Below are 17377 nucleotides of genomic sequence, written 5' to 3' on the forward strand. Positions count from 1 at the left end.
CACACTAACACGGCTACCCACTGTGAATCACCCCGTAAAACAAAGTCTGCTGTGGAAACGTCGGGATGTGACGTCACCCCATGGGTCAGGAATGCCCCGGTGCTTGCACAGGGGACCTTTACCTTTACTTTAAGTCACTGGTTCCCAACCGGGGGCCCGTGGACCACCAGGGGTCCGCAAGAACTAAATTAAGGTCCGCGAAACAAAGTTATAAACCCATAATAAATTAATATTTTCAATTAAAAGTTCTCTATTATAAAAACATACATTCAAATATTTTTCTAAGTTTAATGTTTAACTAACAGTTACGATTAAAGTTTATTTTCAAATTCTCAGAATTTTTATTTTGAACCTTGGGGTCCCTGCACTGAACCAAAAAGTCCTAGCGGTCCCTGGTCAAAAACAGGTTGGGAACCACTGCTTTAAGTGAAAACTAGCACTTTCTCCCGGATGTGCGATTAAAAAAAAAAAAAAAGTAAATTTGTACTTGGGGACCATGGCAATCGCGACTTCAAGTTTACAGTATTGCAGCGGTTCGATCACCTCCGAAATGCACCACCCTATCCCGCTGCTGCATACATAAAGCAAGTGTTCACGCGCACAAAGTTCACGCGCACGCGCACAAAGGAAGGTGAGAAACACACCGGCGGCGCTGCACGTTGCAGTAACGGAGCACCACGCGAACCTGATGAGACCAGGCCGCGTTGGGCGCAGGAAGGCGCCTTACGCCAACGCACGCAGCGGGACGCCTGCTCCTGGGGAAAATACAACACCCAGCAGGCCTTTCGGTCCTGCGGCGCTCCAAGGAGCCCGTCGAGTCAGGGAAAGAGGCTGCGCAACCCACGTGACAGGCCACACGTCACGCAAAGTCCCCTTCCCACCCACCTACCCCTCGCTGAGTCACCTCCCTCACCTCCTGGCGTCCAGTTCTGCTAGGAGCATGCGCGCGCCTTTCGACTCGCGAGCCGACGGCACAGTTCCTCTTTCCGGCCTGCGGAGCGGAAGAAGTGCGACCGCGCCACCGCCGTCTCCTTAAAGGGACACGCTCCCCGAGGGTGGACGCGTGGAGCTGCGTCAGACCCTCGGTCCGTCGAAGTCAGTCTCGTCTGCTCAGGCCGGCGGCGGCTCTCCAGAGTCTCAGGCAGGGGTCTTTCACATCAGCTACCTGCCTGGTCCCTGTCACTGGAGATGCACCTGGGAACCTGTCCTGCACGCCAAGCAGATGCTCTGCCGCGGAGCCACAGCTGCTGGGGAGGAGCAGTTTCGGCCGCGTGGCAGCTGCCTGTCAGCGCTGATGAGCTGCTGTTGTCACGAGGCCATAAAAACAATCCCATGTTACACGCAGGCCGATGAGAGCAATGGGAAGCGCAGAGCCCCACGCTTTTTAGGATTGGGTTATAAGCGCCGCTACGTGGCTGCAGGCTTTTCCCTGACAAACGACTAATAGCTGCCAGGGTCGTAGAAGTCTCAATTTCCGGGGGGCGCGGGGGGAGATCCATACATAGTAATTTATATTACAATTATTTCAATATTAAATTATGTATATATTTTTTAAAAAAAATATGCAATCAGCAATCGTGGTTTAAAACTATAGGTTTTTTTTTTCACTTGGAATAGTTTGAATCTCAATAAAAGAGAACTCTGTAAGAGGAGAGGAAAGATGCCATGGACTCCCTCACTGAGACAATCTTGAGAAAAAATTTTGTGTATGAAAGGAAATACTTCCTCTCCCTCTCTTTTCCTCGCAACTCATGCTGAGTGTGTGATTGGCCCAAAGTCATTTAGTGTGCTTCAAGGCTAAGTGGGGATTTGAACTCTGGTCTCCCCCAATCTTAGTCCAACACTCTAATAACTACACCACCCACTGGATACTCAGTACAAATCTCCAAATGCATCTTAGAATCCAGAGTAAATATTGGCTTCTCAGATGCGCTGACTTGACAATATGGGAGTGTTTGTTTGGTTGAAGTAGGATCCAGGTCAGCAGTCACCTCACTTTCCATATATGGGGAACTAGATTTATCTCCTCCCCCTCCTAGTACAGATGCACAGACCAAAAAAAAAAAAAAAAGGCTTAAAAGAGACATGCATATCTTACATTTCTTTTTCTCTAATGCTGCAAGTTCCAGGATACCAAAACCACCTTAACTTCCAGTACGTTATCTGTTTCAATGATCCACAGGTTTAGAGTAGGGGCTTTAGGCAGAACTTCCAAAGATCCCAAAGGAAAAAAATAAGGTAAGGCGGTGGAGGGGTGCTCCTGTGTGATAAGTAAATTTCCCAAAGTCCCAGAGAAACAAAAAGGGGAGTTAGCAGCCTCTGTGCAAATAGAGAGGAGACCACACAGTTTTGGCTGGCAGAACAGTAATAGTTGCAGGAGCCAGCACAAAATAATTTGAAAGAAATAAGGTCCAGGAATTTAGGGTGAGTTCAGGATGAGAATCTATGGATTTCCTGGCTCTGACTGAATTAAGGAGGGAGGGGCTTCCCAGAAAGATTACAAAAGACGATTGCATCCAGGCAGGGTGGTTTCCCCCATGCCTGGATCAGGCTGGTAGGCTAAGAGACATTCAGGGAAGGTTCATAAAGGTAATCAGCTGACCTGGCACCTCTGATCCCCTTCTGAACACAAGTTGACAAGAACCTGCCAATGATTTTTACATTCTGTCGATTTAGACAAAGATTGTAAGTAGCCATGTTTGTCCACCATGGGGAAAAACCCTTTTTATTAGGACTTCCCACTTTTTTTGTATTGTGAACATTCTTGCCTGATGAAGAGTTCTCTAGAACTCAAAAGCTCATTTGCTTGTTGTTATTAATAATGTTGTTATTAATTGTTGTTGTTAATATTGTTGCATTGCTCCTCATAAAAAAGTATTACACTGCTGTTCATTCTAACACAAGTTTTACATTCGTATTAACTATTATTTATATAATCGTTTACAGTGTTCAAAGCCATTCATGTACATTATCTCACCAGTCTTGGCAAGGTAGGCTAGTATTACTTTCATATTGCAGCACTGTATTTTGTCTATAGCTACCTAGCAAGTTCAGCTCAGGTGAGATTTGTACTGAGGTCTTCCTGGCTTGAAACTACCACTGGAAAAAAAAAGGGACTTACTTAAGTAAACATGCAACAATTTAGCATCAATACTATATATTCATATTACAGATGCAGAAATTACACCATTTTATTATACAGTGTGTAAAAATGTGTGCGCACCAAGAGCATGGGACATGCATTCTTAGAACCTTGACGTTCAATCAACTCTGCGGAGTTTTAGGCAGCTGTTTTGATGCATTTGGAGACATAATGTAACCCGCATCCTCAATTTACTGCAGTCCCAGCACATCAAGCCCCATTTAAAATAATATTTATCCTAGAACAAATATGGAGTAATTTGGCAGCTATGAAAATAGGCTGGAAAGTGAAACATTGCCACAAATGGTGATGAGTACTTCTGATACCATGAATGGTCCTTGTCTGGCCCAGGGCCACTTCCTTCCTTGCGCTAGAGCTGAAACTACATTCCTAAGCATTATTTTCCCCCGTGCTTTAAACACTGACTTAAGTGTCAAGGCCTGCCTTTCATCTTGTCATTCCTTAATTAGCAGCACATATTTCTTTTTAGTCCCATTTTCCATACCTACAGGTATTGAATCGTTTTCAGTTTCCCATTCCTCCATGGCTGATTCTTCACCACCGCCACCAATGCAGGGCTTATTTAAAAGGTGGTAGTTTACATGATTGACTCAAAGCTGTAGTTTAATGCTATAGCAATCACCAATTTAAAACTATATTAATATGCCAATCATCAAATATAATTAACACATCACTGTAGAAACCAGTAATTGATATATCACTGTAGCTTAATGCTATAGCAAAATGTCAATTACTGATTTTTTTAAAATTTAAAAGCTCTCCGTTAAGTGGGGGGCAGTTAAGTGCAGCAAAGTGTGTGGAAAGCTGCCATGTGGGTGGGTGCTCCATTGCTGCTACAAATGCCTCTGCATTAACAGTAATAACAGCAATACCTCTGTATTAACAGCAATAACTCTGCAAAGTTAGAAGTTCTCTCCACTTAGAACAAAGTTCAGTTCCAGTGAACTTTAGTGTGTGCACCTTGAATATGCATTGATCATGCATACTCACCACTAGTAGAACATGGAGCCAGGAACACATGATTAGCACTTAACCATGCTTATGGTGGTACACTTTAATGTCCTTACTGGCACAGGAAACCTGCAAGGATGTAGCTCTTAAGCAGTCCAGAACCAACAAAAAAGCTTAGCGACCAAAACATTCAGCCATATTTAAAAGGTAAAGGTAGTCCCCTGTGCAAGCACCGGGTCATTACTGACCCATGGGGTGATGTAAATTGCACTTGTAGAAATATTCCAGCAGTTTGGATTTAGAACCCGCTTACATAAAGCTGCACCTGTACTGGGCAGAGAAAGCACCACCTTTCTGTATCATTTGAGAGTCTGACAAATGCTGGCATGTAGCTAGTGTTTCAGGCTGAACAGCAGCTTCGTGAGGCACTTGGACACACCCTCACTGGTACAGTCCAGTAGAAAACATCATTTACATTTGTAATCAGGATGAAATGCTGATCATTACTATTTGTCCCATTGTATAATAGCCAGTAATTACACCCTAGCATTGACTGAATAGCTTTTGTTCTTGGAGATCTGGATCAACTGATTATAAAGTTACTTTAACAACGCTTGGGGGGAAAGTGTGAAACAGTATCAAGCGGTAGTGGTTTACTTAAGGAAAATCCAGACTACAATTAATTCTCACATGACTATTTTGCAAAGCAATTTTATTGAAGACATTATGGACCTTGAGCATTTGCTTTACACTGATCAAATATTTTATCCATACACCAGCTCTTGATGTGAAAAAATTGTACTATAAAGTAAAAACCTGCAACTTATGTAATAAATGACTACTTTCCTCAAACCAGTTTAGTTAAAATAAACAAGGTTTAGTGTTTCTATTAAAAGCCTTTGATGTTCCTCTAGGAAAAACGACACGTTAGTCACATGTGAGGAAAACTTTGCCATGTTACATTTAAGTAAGGCACAATATAAAAACATTCTATTTACATACACTGTCCAAATAAAAAGCAGTAAAATGCCACAGAAGTTCTTGGATACATGCAAAACATGATCTGCATTAATGCAAGGTTATTACATTATACATAATTCATTTTTTTTCTATTTAACTCACTTGAGGGTAGTTTAAAATTAATTCAAATAAATCTATTCTTAATCAGGATCACAGTATCCATGCAATTGATCAATTCAGGAAGTTCCTTGTTCAGGCAAAGCCTGATTATCATTGTGCTGTGAGGGTTGGAGGCATCTGCATGTTTGGCGGCTGCATTGGCCAACCTTCCTGATGATTCTGCAACAGACGGTAGAGTTGTTTCAGCTGAGCAACAATGTTGTCCTTGATATCAGGGATAGAGATCTGAAGACGCACACTGCCACTGTCAAAGGACCGGGTGAAATCACCAGAGAACATCTCATAGATCATCCGAGCTACAACTGGAATTACCTGTTTGAAAAATCCCCATAGAGTTAGTCCAGATGCAATTATGAAATGCAACATACATACTTCTCTGAAAAACCAGAATATGTTAAAAGTGATAAAATGCATTTGCCATCCAAAACCCATAGCATTAGTCCAGATGCAATTATGAAATGCAACATACATACTAATTTGAAAAACCAGAATATGCTAAAAGTGAGAAAATGCATTTGTCACCCAAAACCAATTGTTTTCATTTTTTATATCTCCACTGCAAAGCTTTAATTTCCCCCTCACGGCATGAGTTAACACAGACTCCATTTTGAATTGTGTGTGTGAAGTTCCGTCAAGTTGCAGCGAACTTATGGCGACTCCTTTTTTGGGTTTTAATGGCAAGAGACTAACAGGTGGTTTGCCAGTGCCTTCCTCTACACAGCAACCTTGGTATTCCTTGGTGGTCTCCCATCCAAATACTAACCAGGGCTGACCCTGCTTAGCTTCTGAGATCTGACAAGATCAGGCTAGCCTGGGCCATCCAGGTCAGGGCCCATTTTGAATTACTAGGCCTATTAATGCATATCCAGGCTTTTGGTCAGCATCAAGCCTACATGGTCTATACTGTGCTTCACTCACAACTCATGCTTGTTACAGGCAGATGCATAGCTGAGGCAAGCATTGTCTGCACAGCGGGAAGAACAATTATGTAGAGATTCTTCTGCGCCAGAGTTCATGTTTAAAGGTGTGAAACTTCTCATGCTCTTATTCAGCAGGTGTAAGTAGAAGAAACATAAGAGTAGAGACCCAAGATGCACTTCCTCCATGAAGAGACAGATATTGCTCATGGAATCAGATGTTTTTCCTTCCTATGACGCTTCAAAATAGCTTCCGTCATCAAGGTCAGCAAAATGGCTTCCATCACCATGATGACCATTTGTGTGTGTTGTTAAACATAGGTTATCAAAAAGATTAGTTGTAAAGATAATACAGATGAAAAAATCCAAACTCTCTGAAAATGCACTATATACACATATACAAAGTACTATAAATAAGAAAGAATATGAAAGATGCAGAAAACATTAAATTTAACAGCTCTGACATCAAATTTGTTATTTGAATAAACTGGGAAATATGCAATCTCATCAGCAGAACCACTGGTACTACATATCAAATTATTGTGAAGATTCAACACAATGCTATTAACTCAATAAAATGCCAATAAGAGTGGGGGCACACCACCCATGAAAAAACCTGTCAAAACAGAAAGGTATGCTTCCCAATTACGTTCAGGTTGGGGTTCTCGCAAACCTCCAAGACAAGAGACTCAGACCAACCTGGTACAACTACCAAGAATGCACTGATTGCATACTCTTAATTAAACCATTAAAATATGAAATAATAGATGCTCTGTTAACAAGTATTCATACTAGAGCATATGGATGGTGATATCGTTTTATGCCATGCTGGAACAGTGTTAAGTGGAGAAAATGGTCCCAAGCACCAATTTCAGCTGAGAATCACAGCTTGAATCTAAATGAATATATGTGGACAATAGATTTCCACCAGTTAGGTCTTCTTGCACCTCCCTGTGACCAACAGAAGCAGAATACACACCAATTTGCTAATCCATGCAGGTTGCTGAATTCAGTTTTTTTGCAACACAGAATTTGCTATTAATTAGCAAGTAGGCATCGCCTTTGTGTGGAAGTCAGCGACTGTTCTAACAATACTGTCAACATTTCTTTCAAGATTCATTGTTCTCTTACCTGAACAACAATCAACTTTCTCTCTCTTGATTTTCCATCTGGCCATTCTTCTCCAAAACAAAAGTAGATCTCATATGGAGGTTGTTTAGAAATCTGTCCTTTCTGGTGCGCTATCAGTTCTAAGAGGGGGAGAAAAGCAAAGGTTCCTGATATCCAGTGAGAGATTCACACATCTGAAGACGACACAGCTATCCAGCTCAAAACTGAATGCTTTTATTTATTTCTATGTTTATACTCTACACTGGCCCCATGGGAATCTTTTTATCCTCACACCCATCACCCTGTGAGACAGGTTAGGCTGACAGAATGTGTCTGGTCCAAGGCCACCCAGTAAGCTTACATGAGAACATAAGGCCCTGCTGGATCAGACCAAGGTCCATCAAGTCCAACAGTCTGTTCACACAGTGGCCAACCAGGAGGCCAACCAACATCTATGGCAGAGTTCTTCCAGGTGCCAAAACTATCAATGCTATTATTTCTTTTGGCTCCATACCAGATCAGCATCATAATAAGTGCAATAGATACTTGTTAATGCTTTCCCGTTAAGTGACAGTGTATGACTGCATATACAGGCACATAACAAAAATTAGAATTAACTCTACATCTTCTGGCATCAACTGAGATTGATCTGGGCCAAAAAGGAGGAAGTAACAAAGGGAAAGTTGTTCCTCCGCAATCAATTACAATGTAGCACAGTAATATACTGCATCAATAATAATCCACCAATGCCTGCATGTAAATAATATGACAAGGTACACAGTGAAGCATGGGATCCAGCAAACCAAAACCAGAACCAACCTGCACTGTACTGATAACACAGATACAACTCTAGTTATTCACTTTATGAAAAGAAACACTGGCCTGGAAGAGGCTGCACAAATGTTTCAATTGTGTGTGTTTAAAAGTTATTAACTATTGTAGAATGGTGCCCCAAAAGAACCATATAATTAACTCACCACTCAGGAACGTTTCCAGACAGAAGAGTTTGACTTTCTTTTGTCTTTCAATCAAGTTTGGTGTTGTGGAAGAAGGTGCACATGGTCCAGACCAATAGACTTTGCACTGGCAAAGCCTGACGGCATAAATGGCATGGCCGCTGACCTCCAAGATCAGACCCCGGTCCATGACGTCAAGCAGTCGACTTGTGAAGAGCTTTTGCTTTTCATTTGTGATCTGTTCTGGCCCTGGAAACTTGACTTGTTCCAAACTAATAGGACCAAAGAGTTCTTCTTGGTCGGGCATAGGACCCAGTTCTCCATAGAAAAGTCTGCAGCCCTGGGGGTTGCTCACAGTCATCGTCGGCCCAAACTCTTTGCCTCGATACTCAAACTTGATTTCTAGGTCTGTCACTTGATTTAGAAGGAATATATTGTTAGAATGCCAGATACTGCAATGGGACTCAGAACTGCAAAATTATTAACTTACTGTCACTTCACACCCCTGCTAGGACATACCTAGTCTGCAGTAGACTCTTATAAGTGAGAAAATATAAGGTACAAAGAAACCAAGGGCCAATTCAGGCAGCATGTTTGCCATTACTTTGTGATAAATAACTGGAACTTGCTTCATATTTAATTACGATATAAATTATCCTGATTAAACTTAATCACATGAGTGCAGTACTTATCAGCAGAAACAATTGATAAGAATAATTCCTATCACTTCAACTAAAACACAAGCCAGCAATCCAAAATCAGCATCTCATTCAACATAGGCTGACCTGAGCAACTGTATTACGTTTTCAAAACAGTGTGCCTAGGCTACATGAATCCAAACAAGAATAACTGCAGGAAAATTCTGCTATCCATTCAAATCCAACCGCCCTGAGCCTGGCGTTGACTGGGGATTGAAGGGTTATAAATTGAAATATACATAAATAACAGTAAACTTTTGCTGTGCATTCAAATACACAGTGTACTCACTAAATAGAAAAAAACCACTTTGCTATGCAATTGAACAGTTTTTTTTTAACACAGTTTTATTTACAGTGTTTTATTTATTCTAGTGCCATATATACCAAACAAACGTACTCGGAAGAGAGCTAATCCAGAGCTCAGGAGAACTGAATATCTCATGCTGAAGAGTTGGTGGTGGCATCTCCATATCCAGAGGCTCATTCTTTGGCCATACAGCTTCAGGGCTACAGGCCTCCACGTTGGCTGGTGCCATTGGGGAATCTGGGCCAAAGAAAAGCATTTTAAAACTCTTGCAGCATTTCATCTAAAATAGCCGTCAACATTTGTAGACAGATAAATTTGGCTATATTACCTCATGAGATGAAGTATTTTTAAAAAGCTGCTTTTTATTCACCTTACTATAGATCTATACAGGAATATATTTGCCTCATCACAAAAAACCATTATTCAAACATCTGCTTTTATGAGTTTTAAAAGCAGCTTGTAATGAATGTGGTGATTCAGCTGTCATGCCAAAAAGTAAGGTAAACCCCACCCCTCCACACACACACACAAACATTGTTCATCCTGCCATGGAGCACACATTTCTGCAAACTGTAGGATGTGTATGTAGGAAGTTAATTTATAAATTAAATTTTCATACAGATTTACGCTTCTTTCCCTCCAGTTACTTTGTAAAAACAGAGATATCAAACTCAAAACTCAATGAGAAAAACAAAATTTCATACCCAAGTACCAAAAGCCATCCCAACGTTTTCACCAAAACAAAATATGAATTCCAACTGAATATAACGTTAATACTAAAATCCTAAACAGAGTTGCACCATTCTAAATCCACTGAAGCTACCAGGCTTAGGAGGGTGTAATTTGTGCTGTAACAGCAGTGATGTAACAAATTACACTGGGGACCCCAACATGTTTGACAGGTCCTTAGGCTTGTTCACCACCCAAGCAATTAACCAATTAACACACCAAAATCCACCAACAGCACCGAAATGCTCATCTTGGTTACAGCCAGCATCATCGAGGAAGGTGGTAATGGCCATGGTTTTTACCCATTGTCGCCTCCCACACCCATGGTGAATCAGAGTTGGAAGGGTCCATATAGGCCATCTAGTCCAACCCCCTGCTCAATTCAGGATCAGCCTAGACCATCCCTGACAAGTGTTTGTCCAGCCACTGCCTGAAGACTGCCAGTGAGGGGGAGCTCACCACCTCCCTAGGCAGCCGATTTCACTGCTGAACTACTCTCACTGTAAAAAAAGTTTTCCTATTAACCAGATGGTACCTTTCTGCCTGTAATTTAAACCCATTAGTGTGAGTCCTATCCTCCGCTGCCAACAGGAACAGCTCTTTGCCCTCCTCTAAGTGACAGCCCAAATACTTAAACAGAGCAATTATGTCCCCCCCTCAACCTCTTCTTCTCCGGACTGAACATTCCCAAGTCCCTCAGCCTTTCCTCATAAGTCTTGGTCTCCAGGCCCCTAATCATCCTTGTCACACTCCTTTGCACCCACTACATTCTGTCTACATCCTTTTTGAAGTGAGGCCTCCAGAACTGCACACAGTACTCCAGGTGCAGCCTGACCAATACAGCGTACAGCGGAACTATGACATCTTGTGATTTGAATGTTATACCTCTGTTGATACACCCCAAGATCGCATTAGCCTTTTTTGCCGCTGCATCACACTAGCTGCTCATGTTCAGCTTACGGTCCACTCGTACCTCACAATCTTGTTCATACACACTGCTGCCCAGAAGTGTATCCCCCATCCAGTATGTGTTTCATGTTTTTGTTACCCCGATGTAGAACTTTGCACTTGTCCTTGTTGAACTGCATCTTGTGCTGCCACCTGGGTTCGAGACAAGCACCAGATGCACTAGCAGCTCCTCTGGAGCTCATTGGACCTGGCCAGGGGCAGCATGGGAGCAGCTGACAGGCATAACCTGAGTCCTCCTGCTGCCTCTCAGGCTTGTGCCTCTTAGTCCAAGGCAAGCTCCAGAAGTGCTGCCAGATCTGGTGGCTTGTGTTGGACCACCTAGCCAGTGGTAACATGGGAGGAGGCAGCAAAATACCTAGAGCCAGCCCTACTTCCAGGACAACCTGTTGTAAAAGCATCTTAGTAATATCTACCAAGCTTGGTCAAAACACATTTCTATACAGAGCAGAATAGTTAATATCTGTTAATTCTTTCATCATGAACGTGTTGCAACCTGACTCAATATGCCTCAAAGAATGCATAAGGAAAGAAAGATCAGTTTATAGGATCTCAAAACTTCACAAAGGAAAACATTACTTAATAAATTATCTAGATCAAATTACTACATTAAAGCTCCCAGGATAAAAACAACAGGTAGTTAGGGCTCTGGTCTACCTCTACCATGTAGCAAGAGAGAGAGAAAACCCATAACAGCTTAGAAGAGAAATGCATAGAAGGCCATTTGTAGATTAGCAAAATGCTTTTTAAAACAAAACAAAATGTAACATGTTCTGGTGCGTGGGAAATTAATGCAGAAGTGTCTGATTGCTGAGACAAGGTTAGTTAAAACTTGTTAAACCTGAACCTAGCTCTAGGGGAACTCCACTGAAAAGACTTTTAAGGCTGTGTCATCATTATAGACTACATATTGGTTTAGCAAACAGGTGCGTTCCTCTGCTTTTGCTTCAGTGTGGGAATTTGCCATTTTGTTAATGGCTGTCACAATGACCCAGCGGCTGGGGGCAGGCTATTTCTGCAACCGCCTGTTGTGGCAGACATTTCTCTAGATACACTTGTAATGGCAGCCATGCAGATGGTGGAAATTCACATTCCCTTTTTCTTTTTTATCCTAGTGCAGAAACATCCACTGCCAGCAACACAATAGATAGGGAATCACCGTTCCTTACAGCGGAGCCTTCCTCTCTCTGTCTACTTTGCTCTAGGCTACCTGGAAACAATGGAGGCAGAAGGAGGTGTGACTTCAAAAGTCTTGAGGGAAAAACAAGTTGTCAAGTTCTGGGATTGTGAACCAAGCATGTTTAGTGGCCGCTAAAAGAAAAGAGCAGAACAGGTGTTGCTAAACTGAGCAAGTTGCCCCATCCTTTTCCTTCATTTAATGGCCAATGACCAAGAACAACAGTACTAGAAGATTACTGTCCAGACTCATTATGCAAAAACTTGTACACATGATGTAGACACTGCCTGCTTCTTGTGCAATTTTCTGTAGCATACTAGTAAAGAAAATTGTAAATTGTTAGCCTAACAGCAGCTGACCTATAAATGGCAGATTATGAACCTATTTATATTTCACTAATAAGGGATTGAGGGTGGAAGGCAAATCCCATTTTTTATGCCCAATTATTACTTTAAGCGAGATATTTCTTCAAATGTGAGGGTTCTCTAAACTGGGAACTGGGACTGGTTGTACTACACTACACAGATTTGGCTATTCACACAGGGACCAGCCTCTAATCATTAGATATAGTGATACAGTAAAAAGACAAACGATAATTCAAATAGTTTTATGTTCTATGCACATTCGTCACTACAATCTATCTACTAACCATTAATATTAAGAAATGGAAAGGTATCCTGTATGGGTACATGCTGAGATTGGTTTAAATCATCCTCCTCTTCGTCATCAAGGTCATTATCCTTCTCGTCCCATGGAGCTGAACCAGTGGAGCCTATAGGAAAGGTGCATGCTGAAGAATTAGCAAGTAACGTGGAAGTATATCAACAGACAAGAGCAAGGCATGTAATTACCATAGATCTGTAATATTGCATGGAAGCAATCGTTCCGATTGAACTTTGCAGACATTACCAATTTTTATTCCAACTACTGCTTGATTGTCATTATAGCTCCAGAAGCATCATAACCCTTCTACAGCCAAGTCTTCCCACCTCCTTTTGTACTTCTGAGCTTACCATGAAGGATTCCACTTGCCTTGATACAGCTCCCAAAGTTGATATAGCGACATCACAGCACTATCACCTGCCTTGCTAACCCTTTCAACTGGTCTGTAGGCAGATAACAGACAATACTTTATCTGATCCCATGACCTGCTAGCCTCCTACATCCAACAGCTAACCCTCATGATACTTCTTCCAAATATACAAACATGTGCACACGCCTATCTTTCAATACAAATACATTTCTGACCTGCATTCTTCATGCTTCTGAGTTCTTTGAATGGCATTCACTCCCTGGGAATCTCATGACTAGAATCTGGAAGCCTTAAATCTTTTTTCAAGGCTAATCTATTTAACAGAATATATAGCCAAGATAACAAAGGGAAACAATAACTATTCTCCTCCTTGCAACATTGGCTTTTTGCCCTTATTTGCTTGGTTACTGGTGTGGCCCTTGCTGCCTTTTTAATCTATTTTGAAAACAGAAAGATGAGCCATTTGCCACAAATGAAGAAGAATGCATTCTTCAACAGAGGGAATACAGATTTAAGTTTCCCTTTGAATCAATTAAATAGTGCCAAGAGTAAGCTGACCTGCTTATTCAGTTAGTAACCTAGCAGAATTCACTGACAGGAAGGATTTTTCCTCCCCAGAACCTACAGTCTCAGTCAAAGAGACCAGTGCTAATATAGAAGAATTAGTTGAGTGCTTTCTTAAACAACAGAAACACTTTGTGCCTTACCTGGATTAATGATTGCTCCCTGGGATTGTGGTATATCACACACTTCATAAATTTTAATGGGATTCATTGGCACCTCTTTGGTGCCATCGTACATAAGGTTAAATTCTCGGCTTTTGTTGAGAGCACACCGGAGCTGAGCTTTCCATTTTGCGGGGTCAGGATCATCAACTCCTTCCTGGTATTTTCCTGTTTCCACAGCCCAAGCCTGGGAGCAAAGTGCAGCATATTTAGTTAAGAGCTGTCATGATGCCAGCATATGTTTTTGCCAAACCTGCCACTGTCTGTCACAGAAATCTAACAAACACATTTTGCAGTAGCTACTGATTGCTGTCATTGCCTTCTAACTCCCAATAATTATTTTATTTTTAAAATGTATGTCCTGCTCTCCTCAGTCAATGGAGACTCTCCATCAATAAAAAAAAAAATCACAGTGCATGCTAGTATTTTCCTAATCAATGTTATTCTGAATCAACAGGATGCAGGCTCCCTATGTGGGCCACTTGGCTTAATTCAAAGGAGCAAACCCAATGGCAAACTAAGCTCACATGTGGAATTAAGGTTCCACATACACCCAGATAACATTATTGGTCACAAGACCTGAGCAAGACTGTTAACAATAGCCCCTGGGGAGGGGCTGTGGCTCAGTGGTAGAGCATCTGCTTGGCATGCAGAAGGTCCCAGGTTCAATCCCCAGGATCTCCAGTTAAAGGGACTAGGCAAGTAGGTGATATGAAAGACCTCTGCCTGAGACCCTGGAGAGCCGCTACCGGTATGAGTAGACTTTGATGGACCAAGGGTCTGATTCAGTATAAGGCAGCTTCATGTATGATAGGATGTTTTGGAGGACATTGATTCATAGGGTCACCATGAGTCTGAAGCGACTTGATGGCACTTAACACACACACACATTATTTTAATTTAATCAGAGATCTTCAAACAAAAAACAAGATTCCTGTTACAAAGAACATTTTTGTAGCTAGAAAGGGAAATTAAATTTATAATAAAATACCAGTAATTGCTAACACACAGGCTTATGCTATCTGATTACAAATAAAAACCACTCCAGGAATTTATTTCAGTCTGAAAATCAACATCTAAAAAGTTAATGAAAACAAAAGTAAAAACCATGTGTTCAATCTGTCAACAACATTCTCTAAAAGAGATAAGTCTTTAAGATGAAAAACTGAAAAAGAATATATTATGATCCAAACAGGAGAAGCAGAGAAGAGTAGAAATGGAGCTAATTAGATTCTTAGAAGGGAAGCTATTTGAAACAGAGAAACAGTCAACAGCCAGGCAAAGCACAAAAAGATTAGTTGTGTGGCAATACAGGATACACAGAATGGAGATAAAGCACTGAATATCTGACAAGTACTTCAAAGAGATTATATTGACTTGTTGCTTTGTCTCCCAGTTTCTCGTCATACATTTGCAGTCTTTGTCCTCTTAGGATTGTACATACATAGCATAATTTTAATTCATTTAGCAAAAAAACAAACATGAGATTCTGAAGGACAATGAAATATCTGGATTACTTAAAGTAAGTAGCAACCCTGATGCCCTTTCCTCTTCTCCCTTGCAGAAGATTAACAAGATGTCTATTGTGAATTGGTGGATATTACAAGATTAAAGAAAGGCTCTACTATGAAGAGAGGAGTGGTAGGGCCAGGATGAGACTCACCGTGAGACATCTGTTTGAACATAAGTAAGGGATACTGTTGAAATAATTGTTTAAGTTACTAATTTCCACAAAAAGAAATCTGCAAGTGTACTCCTAACCATGCAACATGAATGGCACAAATATAAATCACATGATGATCAGTTAGTTGATCCAACCAGAGCCCCAAGTAGTTTTCCTAGCTTCTAGGACAATAGCTGCTTTTCTTTAATAATAACAATAACAACAAAAACTCTTTAAAAACTGACTAATTCCTCATTCTCTGGTGCTAGATTCCACAAAGTTCACATTTACAGCAACTGCTATCCCATGAAATGGGCTTCCCACAAATCACTGGCAAATATTAGCCTGCTAGATGTGCCAGTAACTGCAAACTGAGCACCAGTACTGGGAAGTATAAACAGAGCTCTCCAGGGACGCAAGAGGCCGAGTAGCCTCCAAACAATGGCCTTAGCAGTTGCATGCTGCCTTTAGAACTAATATTTAGTATGTTTGTATCTCTCCTTTCCCAAAGGAGTTCAAGGAGGCACACATGGGGGGATTTCTTATTTTATCCTCAGAATCACCCAGTGAGATTGGTTAATCTAAGAGACAGAGATAAACCAAAACTCCTTCCTGGCCAAGAATGAATTTGACTCAATGTCAGCAGTTCATGTGCCTCTCTATGAACTACATCACAGTGGCTTTCCAACATGGGATTTTGTGTTTGCACATGTGTAGTTTTGCTTACCTTAAAAATGGTATTCTCTTCTTCATGCTGAGGGCTGTGCCGAGTCGCATGCTTCCAAGGGATCTGAAATCGCTTTGCTTCCCTGTTAAGCCATATAAGGCCTGGGTACATGCCACTGTCTACCTGAGCTACCAGCCAGGGTTTCAATCGAACTCTGCGTGGGTGTAATGCCATTATCTGGATGAAAACACACACACAAAACACATAGCAAACAAACTATCAGGAATCTGAAGGCACTTTCATTTTCTATGAATGAAGTAATAGAAACCAACTGTGTCTGCTGTCAACATCTTGATATGCAGCTATTTCGACTTCCCTGAAGGTCTCATAAAAAAAATTCCAGCCAACTTAGCTGATGATATGAGCTGAAGATAAGGCAGGCCCAGCCTAACAATGTAAACAAAAACTCAAATTTTAAATCTCTCAACACCTTTATCAGTTTTGAGAACTGAAGCTACCAATTCAAAATGGGATGGAAAAGCCACACAAACTGGTTAAAGTCACGTCATATAGAGTAAGGACAGAACTAGAGTTGCAATACAGAAGAGACCACTGCCCAAAACAGCTGTTTTAGCATCCACCACCCATCTCTATAACATCTAGGATAACTTATTTATATCCTTACATCACAGACTTGTGCATTTCCCTGCCCCATCTCATGGACTGCCATAAGTAGGCAGAAGCATAATGTTTTAATTAGGAGAAAAGAGACCACCTTTTGGCTGCAGACACATATAATAACACCTAATCCCCTGCTTATTCTGTTTCTGCAACAAGGAGAAACTTTCACTTTAACATTTCAAAAATTAAAGTTCTAATTGATCTTTAGGTTCCTTACAAATGGTGTTTATTAAAACAGCTCACTGGCAGAAAAAAAGTGCATTTAAACAGGAGGAGGAAAATACTATTCTTGCCTGCAACCTGCTTTTTGTTCTATCTTTACTGAACTAATCTATAATACTTTGACTATACTGCAAGTACGCTGGAGCAGGCAGGGTACAATATGCTTTTAAATTGTTTCATTCTACACTCAGAAGCAAAGTGAGCTCCACACAGGTTACCTGGTAATAATCTTTCCTGCATTCCTGCAACTAGGTACAGCTTTCAAAACAAAA

At 41.2% G+C, this 17377-nt stretch overlaps 1 protein-coding gene across 1 annotated transcript; it reads right to left on the reverse strand.

Annotated features, from left to right (window-relative positions):
* Positions 1-5221: 5221 nt before the first annotated feature.
* IRF6 (interferon regulatory factor 6) lies at positions 5222-16439 on the reverse strand. The gene is made up of 7 exons (XM_056845218.1): positions 16263-16439; positions 13855-14059; positions 12764-12886; positions 9333-9479; positions 8259-8651; positions 7303-7421; positions 5222-5566 (listed from the first exon to the last, which is right to left on the reverse strand). The coding sequence occupies exons 1-7, from the start codon at positions 16434-16436 to the stop codon at positions 5345-5347; spliced, it is 1383 nt and encodes a 460-aa protein (XP_056701196.1). The 5' UTR covers positions 16437-16439; the 3' UTR covers positions 5222-5344.
* Positions 16440-17377: the final 938 nt, after the last annotated feature.

This window comes from Euleptes europaea, chromosome 2 (genome assembly GCF_029931775.1).
Source record: "Euleptes europaea isolate rEulEur1 chromosome 2, rEulEur1.hap1, whole genome shotgun sequence".
In the NCBI taxonomy this organism is placed as follows: domain Eukaryota; kingdom Metazoa; phylum Chordata; class Lepidosauria; order Squamata; family Sphaerodactylidae; genus Euleptes; species Euleptes europaea.

Coding starts and splice junctions, on each gene's coding strand:
- IRF6 (XM_056845218.1), bottom strand. CDS start 16,436: ATGGCATTACACCCACGCAGAGTTCGATTGAAACCCTGGCTGGTAGCT. Junction 9,480..12,763: donor TCCATTTCTTAATATTAATG/GTTAGTAGATAG, acceptor TCTTTGGCCCAG/ATTCCCCAATGGCACCAGCC. Junction 7,422..8,258: donor TCTGGAAACGTTCCTGAGTG/GTGAGTTAATTA, acceptor TCCCCCTCTTAG/AACTGATAGCGCACCAGAAA.